This window comes from Nothoprocta perdicaria, unplaced genomic scaffold (assembly GCF_003342845.1).
Source record: "Nothoprocta perdicaria isolate Ctin4 unplaced genomic scaffold, notPer1 scaffold_50, whole genome shotgun sequence".
Classification (NCBI taxonomy): Eukaryota; Metazoa; Chordata; class Aves; order Tinamiformes; family Tinamidae; genus Nothoprocta; species Nothoprocta perdicaria.
In genome coordinates this window covers 1644038-1653521 of record NW_020455755.1, presented here as the reverse complement: position 1 = coordinate 1653521, position 9484 = coordinate 1644038, and the positions used below count along the sequence as shown (strand labels likewise).

General features: G+C 40.2%; 2 protein-coding genes across 2 annotated transcripts in view; both read left to right on the top strand.

Annotated features, from left to right (window-relative positions):
- Positions 1-6198: 6198 nt before the first annotated feature.
- On the top strand, positions 6199-7351 carry LOC112954726 (lysophosphatidic acid receptor 3-like). The gene has a single exon (XM_026047989.1). The coding sequence runs from the start codon at positions 6333-6335 to the stop codon at positions 7299-7301; it is 969 nt and encodes a 322-aa protein (XP_025903774.1). The 5' UTR covers positions 6199-6332; the 3' UTR covers positions 7302-7351.
- A 2040-nt stretch (positions 7352-9391) lies between these two features.
- The window catches only part of ZNHIT3 (zinc finger HIT-type containing 3), a 1356-nt gene continuing 1263 nt past the window's right edge, over positions 9392-9484 (top strand). The window contains exon 1 of the mRNA XM_026047890.1: positions 9392-9470. Coding sequence (XP_025903675.1) covers positions 9392-9470 — 79 coding nt within the window. The remainder of the gene's footprint in view (positions 9471-9484) is intronic.

Genomic DNA, 9484 nt, shown 5'->3' with positions numbered 1-9484 from the left:
TGTGATCATATTTCTGCTCTGAGCTTTATACTGGAGTAAGTAGCCCTGGCCAGACCTGAAAGCCATAGCCAGGAAGGTGAACTCCTCCCCTTTGTAATTTCTCCAGATATACCCTACTCCTGATTTGCCTGAATATATTCATTTCTCCAAAATGAATGCCAAAAGGAATAAGGTTTTCTAGCACTGAACAAGGTCTGCAGTGAATAAATGATACTTTACGAGCTGGGCACATGCTACCCTTTTAGCAAAATACTACATTTTTATTTACTGGTAACATTTTCTCAGATAACCCATATGGATTTCAGACTAACTGTGAATGTGTGCATTAAGGTCGGTGTTTTGTTTAAACACACATACATACTACACATAAACACCAAATTGCTATTCAGATTTGGAGAAGATTTGAGAGACTGAAAAAAATGGGATATGCAGTGACAGGAAAAGTTTGAGTGGCATTCCTGACACTGTACTCATATAGGTATATATGACTTTGCATTTAGTGAATTAACTGAGAGCACACCTTCTTTTTTCCACAATCCTTTTTCTTAACTTTCCTGATTCTGATACTGTAGAATAAGATAGAGATTTTTTTCCATTCCTTTCACTTTCCTATCTGGGTACTTTAACTCCTTGTGCCCGATTTGGTGACAATCGGGCTTTATGCTCCACAAACAAAGGTGTGTGCAGCAATGAAGCACTGCTATTTCTTGCACTATAGTCTTGGTTATATATACATTTTCTGCTTTTTATTTGGGGTTGGATTTTGATCTAGCTGAGGAGGAAAACTGAAGGGAGAGCGTCCTTTGCACTTCAGTACCTCCCTGCCTGGGAGGCTTGGGCACAAGGAGTTTGCAGGATGCTCGAGCTATGCTCCCCTTGGGTGCCCAGGCGGTGGGGCAGCTGCCTCGGGCAAGCTGAGGCATCCTGCAAGCTCTGCAACTCCATAGCCATTTGGCTGCCCGCAGCAGGGACACTCGGGATCAGGACTAGCAATAACAACGGGAAACCTGACAGCTGACTTATGACGGGGCCCTTTATTCATAAAAAGGATGGCTATAAATAACGTTCCCACAAAGATGATTTGTTGGCTAGTGATTTTCCATCCGGGATTAGGTAGATTAAAATGTGAAATGACAATAATTTACCTAGCACATGGTGTGAAGCTGAATAGCTGCTGCAGGGACAAAAACAATATGGGATTTTGCTGCATTTTTGAACTTCCTGGTTTGGCAGTCTCTGAGGAGCTATCTCCACAAGGTGTATGCTGAGCACGTACAGTGACTTGTAGAGTGAATGTGTTGGTGTCAGGTAGTGTCAGCTTCAAGGGAGGTGTGAGACATGTTCTTGGGTTTGAGTTTTTTCTTTTTTTTCCTTTTTCAGGAGATGGTCTTGAGTGCAGGATTAGCCAAAGCTCTTGAAAATTTTCTCAGCCTACTTGAATTTTGTTCTCTGAAAGCAAAAAGCCTYCTAGAAACTCTCTGTTTACGATTAAAATATCTGAGGGTTAGAGATTCAGGCCTTGAAATTCATTATCCTTTGTTTTTGTATGCCTCCCAGCCTGTCATTATTAATGTGATAGCAATTTGCATTGTAGTCATGCGAATGAGCTAATAGCCTCTGTCTGCCCTAGCGCTGTATGCGAGACACGTTTCTTTTGTCTATGAGGTTTGTGATCCAAATAGGTAGGACAGACATGTGATGTTCATTTTTTAGCAAAATAAAGTTACCCAASAGGTGYTTTACTTATTTATTACRGCATATTATGACAGAGGTACCAACTCTCAGTGACAGGTTTGCATCTAGGAATATTCTTTTGGAGTAGCCTTTGTATTTTGAACTCAAATACATCTCAGGATGTGAGCTGGAGAGCCTGCATAACAATATTATGTGGCGAGTCTACCGCAGATCCTTAAACTCGAGGTTAGTTTGCTTATTTATTTAATTTTCTGGATGTAATGTCAGTTGTGTCCATAACTGCATAGTGAGGAAAGGGTGGGAGTATCAATAGCAGTGGAAGAGGCACTTGGTGTGTATTTTCACCAGGGCTMCATAACTGCTGGGCAGGAGACCTGAAATTTCATGGATAGTGGCTGCTGCTGAATCCACAATGTTAAAGCTTCATGTTATATATGAAAAATGCAAGATGGCCAAGACAATCTCTGCTGTATTGTCATGATTCTTTCTGCTGTACTGCTGTGTTTGAAGGACTAAGAAATATTCCTGCTTCTTTACTTGCACATTATTGGTAAAAGGCTCTGCTTACTGTGTAATGCTCATTGCAAATACTTACCAATGTTTGTCTCCTTTTAGATAGMGTCCTACAAGTTCTTCTGTGATCACAGTAACAGCTCTGGCATCTCAGAGAAGTCTCCAGGCTCTGCAGAGATGGGAGAAGGTTTGGTTTGGGGGGCTATCCTTGCATCAGTGTGTCCTTACTGCTATTTGGTACCGTGTAACTGCTGTGGTGGTTCAGCTGGCTGGGAAACAGCAGTCTGAGACATGCAAGCCTGATGATTGTCTTGCCTTTATGGTGCTGGTGAGAGCAGTGACAGCATGGTGGGGACATCAGATAACTACAAACCTGTAATGCAAATATTCCTCAAAGACTGTGGGGGGAGGAAGAACTGAGAGCTTGCTGTTTTGAAAACAACTTAGAAAAACTCTTGGAAGAAGATCATACATCCCATTTCTGTCTTCCTCTCCAAAGAGGAAGACTTTAATCCACATTAATTAAAACATCAATTGGATAAATAGGCTCCTTATTTTTATTACTCCCTTTCCTGAATGTTCCGATTTGCAGGCCTCACAATACTGACTGAGAGACTGGACAAATGGASGTCCTTGTCTCAAGGCCATGTTGTAGGTCATGGCAAGCAAACAGTCATCTTCCACAATACTTAGCAAAGCTGCGTGTCACTTGTCATTTTTTTTTTTCTGAGTCAGATTATATGTTGTCTGCAGCTTAATAAAGTGCAGCAACAGTTGAAGAAATGTCCAACTCTTGTATTTCACAGCAAACAAGGTCTTGTGCTTCAAGTATGGAAGCAGGAATCTGATGCAAATCCTCGTTTTTTCCCTGATGCATCCTACTTTCCTACTTGAAGAGTAAAATCAGTTACCCTTCCAGGGCACAGAGTTATCATCATCTTCATACAAATGCACTGTTTTCCCCTGTAGTTTCAGGAATGAGTTGAGATTTTTTGATGTACTTTCAGCAAAGTGGGCATAAAGAACTGCTATTGCATCACGCTCAGGTAAAAGTGTATGCTGACCAAGGGTTACTGCACAGAAGGAAGAGTCTCAGCTCCTGCACTTAATTTCCTGTTTTGAAATCACCCTTGGCATGTCAGAGCTGGGGCCTGTTACTGTAAGAGCTGTTAAACGCTTGTGATTCATGATGAATTCTGAGAGCTGCAGGTATGCAGCATTTCTGAACTGCAAGCTGAATTGTGTGAAGTTCAACTCTTAAGAACAGTCACTTCAAATAACAGCCATGAGAAATTCAGCCTGAAGTCTTCTGATACCATTTTCTTGGTCTGCTCTACAAATTCAGACTATTTTCTTCTCCGTGGAGGTAACTCGGGGAGTGAATATTAATACTAAACTCCAAGATTCTATCGCACAATTAGGTATAGATGTGAAAAATATTTTATTGATGAGAAATTGTTTACACAAAATAAAGTAATGCTCTCTCACTTAAATATCAAAACAATAGCAATTTGAACAGTCAGATAAAGAAATATAAAAACAATTATAGTACCAAAAAAGGACTGTACAGGATGAAATCAAGATAAATATTAATCAAAGACTTCCCAACAGCAAGGTACAGCCAGTGCTTAAAGTGTTAGCCTGAGATATAAGAGATTAGATTCAGTTCCCTTCTGTACCAGACTTCTTAGGGACCTTAGGCAAATCTTTTGATTGCTCTTTTCCCATTTGTAACATGTAGATAAAGCACTCTTTCCTCACTGGTATGTTGTGAGCATAAGAAAGGTTCCCAGATTTATGTAATGATAAAAGAAATCACTTTGTGTTAAGATTGTTACATGAAAAGATTTGGCAATGTAGTAGCTGTCTATCTTCTATATTACTGACTTAGAGATGAAAAGTGGTTTGAAACTATTTTCTAGACCACAAAACTTTCTTTTGGAGAGTTAGATAGCATGAATCTGAAGCATATGAAACCAGGTTCCATAATTATATTACTATCTCCTTTAATCTAGGGACATTTTGTTAACTTTTATGCAATTAGGGAATTAAGATTACAAAGCCTTTTATAAAGAACTGTTTTTATTACTTGATATTATTTTAATCAAGTTCTAATCTCATATAGTGTTATATTCTTCAACATCAAAATTTCAAAATAGAAAAATTTCAAGTAGCAATTTTCAGGAATATCTAGGGCACTTTGAAGCCCAAGTTCATAGATTCCATTTTCTAAGCAACTAGAGTACTCTTAAAAATCTTACATTTAGTGAATGACCTACTGCTCACCACATCCTCAGCCTCCACTTTGGTTCACAGAACCAAAGAAAACATATTTGGGAGAGGTGAGGAGAGCATGTGGCTCAGTCCCGTGTTGCTCTTGGCAGATGATGCTTGTGTTGTGTGTTACCTGCTGAAATGCTGTTCCTAACACGAGGCGCTGACTTGTGGCGCTGCAAGGAGAAGGTGACAAAAATAGTAGAGTCTTTTTTCAGCAGGAACTTCCCACCAAGCTTGTGACTGATGAGCCTGTGTGAAATACAAAATGGTTTATTGGTCATAATTTCAAGGATAATAGTTTATAGCATATTAATAAATCAACAAAATTGCTGGTACTTATTTCTATATAAAATTTTTTGTGCACTTTTTTTGTGGCCATTTGAAATATTTATTACTTGTGTGAATTATTCCTAGCATATGATAATTGCATATTCCTGGTCACATTTCAACTCATAAGTACCTTCATAAACCTCAATTTTAGTATGGGGAAAGGAGGAAAGAAAAAAAAAAAACTCAAAATGAAAAAGGAAAAAGTTCCTTTTAACCCTAACATTTATCACAAATTTCATATATTATAAATTCAGGCAGTGCTATCAAATAGTTTACAGTTTTACAGCTTTTCAGAGCTGCTGGAATTCTTGCTATAATCATGAGACATCAGCACTGTATGTACCAAATAGCACAGCATCAAGTTCATATACTTGTAGCTGAGCTACTGTAAAAAAATCACTGAAAAACAAATAAATCCTCGTTTAGGATAACAGTAAAAATGCATTTGATAAGATGCATCACAGATCAACTTGGAATTATTTTGTAAGAAACATGTCCTTACCTAGACATTATTCTATWTAAAAACTCGCAAAAAGGAGAGCCTTAGTTGCAGATGTCGGGTAGCAATGAGAGSTCCTTGGAGAGGCCTGTCTCTCTGTGAGCTTTAGGATAAAATGTGGGATTGCATTGAGCACCACAAATCACAAGCAGCTCCTTAAGACCAGAAAAAACATTCATAATACTGTTCATACTTCTATCCTCATGTACTGCTCGCTGTGTTACAGTTGTTTTAAGAATCTCATTTTCCTGCCTGTATATGGCTGTGTATGGTTTCTTTAAGCTGTATTATTGTTTGTTACAGCAGTGCCCTCTGCTGATAGACATTAAATGTACAAAGAGCATTTTTTTTCTAAATAGGCTCCAGTACTTTAAACTCAAWTTTCAGAAGTTATTTACCTTTAAAAAGGCATGAGAAGAAAAGACTTAGTGATATTAGAGCACAATTGTTATCTCTCCATTCAGATTCAAAATCATTCACTAAACTGGGGTCCAGGTTAGTGACACAAAAGTGCTTCTCTTCCTTGGTTTCATCAGCCTTGCCCTCCCTCCCAAAATTCTTGTTCTCCATTTGCTGACTCGCTAATCTCTTATATTTATTTCTGTTTAATGTACTTGCAAATTACAGATGAATTCACATTCATTATTTTTTAAAATATCTTCACAGTCTTTCTAACTATTGATGCAATCATCTGTCTTCACAAGAGCTGGCAAAAGTTTGCTCTAGATGAACGTTGCTGTAGGCAGATCAATTGTACAGCATTAAGTCTATCTTCCACTTCTGTCTACCCTAGCAACCTAACAGTAATTGGCTGAGCCCTGAGTTGGTAACCCAAATATTTAAAAATAAGTGGTTAAAGTTTAATCTGCTGTTAYGGTAATGATGATGTAGCAATAGAAGCCATTCATTTTTCAACTGGAGAAGAAGGCAGCGGTAACGGGGGTGTAGTACGGTCTCCTATGGAATAYGGGATGTGTAAAGCAGGCTTCGTTAATGCTCTGAAATAGGATTTTTCACCATGAATGGCTACCCGAACTGCTCTGTCAACCACACTAAAATCTGGAGTCCACAATTAGTACTTGCACTGGGTATCCCTCAGCTGACTATTAACGTAATATCCATGATCTTCAACTGCACCGTCATTTTCACCATAATGGCCACCAAGGACCTGCACAAGCCTATCCTTGTACTCTTCTGCAATTTGGCTTTCTCTGATCTCTGCACCAGCTCTTCTGGCTTCTGGATTTCATTGCTGTTCATCACCAACCCTGACAGTACCATCTTTGGATCCAAGGATATGCTTGCACCTTATGCCTTTTACACTATATCTGTTTTATCGACCATCTATAACTTGGTGAGCATTGGAATTGAACGCTACCTGGCTGTAGCCGAAAGCATCAGGACAAGATTCAGGGTTTCTAGAAAGCACTCGTTAGCTGCTGTTTTAATTAACTGGGCCCTTGCCTTCTTTTTCGGCAGCTTGCCCTTGATAGGGTGGAACTGCTTGCATAAGGAAAACCGTCTCTCTGTCCTCTACAGTCCACTTTGTGTTGACTACCTCATCTTCATCACCATTCCTAATTGCGTGGTGGCCTTTATTGTGCCTCTGTTCACCTACCTCAGCATCATTATCATCCTGAGGAAAAGAAAGCTCAAAATGAAGGCATGCAGACAAGCTACCGGCACCTACAAATCAGCTGAGATCCAAGTTGCCCGAACGAGCATTTTTATTTGGCTCCTGGCATTGATCTCCTACGCCCCTTTCTTTGCAGGAGTCCTGTATGATGCGACCAACCACCAGAGCCCCCTTGAGCTCTACCCAAACACTTACATCTTTCGGAATTGCACRGCTATGTTGGTAACCATGAACTGTTTGGGAAACCCCATAATATATACGCTGAAGATGAAGGAACTTAAGGCTAAACTCAAGGCTCTGAAGTGTCCTTCCCCCAACCGCGTCCATGCCTGCACCGTTAAGAGCATCTAGCAGCAGCGGCCGTTGCGTGGGGGCTGCATAAAGCTTTATTTAAGCAACATCTTCATGATATATATATCGAGATACTGAAATGACGTCCCTGCCCTGTGCCCTGCTGGCTGCAGGGCCCATTCCCGTGGCATAAGGGGAGGTTTTGGCCCCTGGCAAAACACAGGACATGCACGGGGTCTGAATAGGGTAAGGCAGCCTGGCAACGAGCTGGGCAAAAGGCTCTTTCTGCCCTGCGCCGATGGCTTTTCTGGTCTTTGAATGTTGGTTAAATTTTGTTAAATGTTGCCCTTGAGCACAGTGGCTTTTTTTTTTTTTTCATTAGCTCACCTAATGGATGGGTCTGATTTATCTATCCTTTAAATGGAAGCAGGAGATAAAAATAAATCCATCACTGATGTTTACTTTGTATTTTGAAATACGCTATGCTGTACTTCTCTGCTACTAAGAAAAAAATCCTTTTTTTTCTGGTATTTTTAAAAGTTCTTGAGGATGCCTTTTGTTAAATTATAAGAAAATTCTCGGTAGTATGGGGAAATTAYGTTTTAATTTTTTATTTTTAAGCATTCAAATTGTAGGTCTTGGAAAGCTTGATCAACTTCCATAATAAGGAGGCATTCAATGCTGCTTTACTGCATTACTRCAATTTTAACTGCAGTATGTAGTGGGACTATATGTTTTTGTAACATATCTGTAGCTCTCCTTTTCATATTTTTGCTCATAAACAGAAGCACATTTGAGTCTGTGGCTTTGGAAATTTTAATTGTAAGTTTAGAAGAAAATCTCATTTGTGTTTTGTGGTATCCTATGCTAGTTGTTGTTGCTCTTGTTGTTTTTTAAAAAGTTATATCATGGTAGAAATGGATGTTTATTTTAATAACAAAGGGATGCTTGAATTTCTTAGTCCTGCACTTGCACAGTTAGAAATGTATAGGTTTTGATTGGAAGTTTTGATGTTGCTTGTCTTTCTTTTTGTAAGGTATGCTCAAGCTTTGTTCACTAGTATTGCATTAATGTAGTAATAGGTACTGTACAATCCAAGCAACATCAGCCCTTGAAACACAARGCGGGCTTTTTGGTGATTATTTTCAGTATAACTGTTTGGTTGTCTTTGTTTTAGCATTTCAAAAGGCTTCAGTGGAGTAAAAACAAAATCCCATTAATCTGTTCTTGAGATATGAGAAAACATTTTGTATGAGAAGTGGATTTACCTGTTTAAGAGAATGAGTGATACTATATGATACAGTTATTTTGTTAAATTGATAGTATAATGCACACAATAAATCTATCCTATTTCTTTTTTTTTTTTTTTTTTTTTTGAGCACTATTCCTGTAATTATCAACTCGAGCACCACTAACATCAGGAAATGATCATCTTGTGACTATACATCTCTCTCCTATTATATTTCAACCCCAACTTAAAAACAGGAGATTAGAACAGAATTTACCAAAGGGCAGACGATAAGTGTTATCCTGGGAGAGGCTGTGATGTCCATTTCTATTCTTATCCATATTGACTTTGGCAAGATGGCATGACACAACCAGGCCATTTAACATATCCCTATCTCTTGTAGTGCTTGTAATGCTAAAAAGAAGATAACAGTTGGAATCCATCCATAAATCCTCCAAGAGGAAATAGGCCCTAACTGATGAGGTCACAAACAAACCCTGGGCCTTTTGTGGCCCTGGGCAAAGGCCGGGTGATGGTAACGAGGCTGCGGGTTCAGCTGAGAGGGGCACGAGGGGCCTGGAGCTGCTCTTAGTGGTCATGAACTGCATTAATGTGTTATTGCCTTTCCCCTGCCCTTCCCATTCATCTTATGGATGTGTTTAAGGGCTGTTGGTTCCTTACTTCGTGTTTCTGCCACTTTACACCGTGAGGTTTTCCTTCAGAGACGGGTTGTGTCAGGGTGACAGGGCCACRGCGGCTCAAGCAAAGCCCGTCGGGGCCGGTCCATGCGTGTGCTATTGAAAAACACATGAGCACATAACGTGCAGCCGCTTCCCAAGGCCAGCTTGGGTGCATTCCTTGGCAAAMCGCCTTTCCGCACGTTCATCTCCACCGCTCGCCGCCGCTGCGACGACCGCCCAACATGGCGCCCTGCGGCGAGCCCGCCCAAAGCGGCTTCCCGCGGCTCGGCGCTGGATTAGCGCGCCTGGCGGGGCGGAGGCGTTGGGCGCTCGGC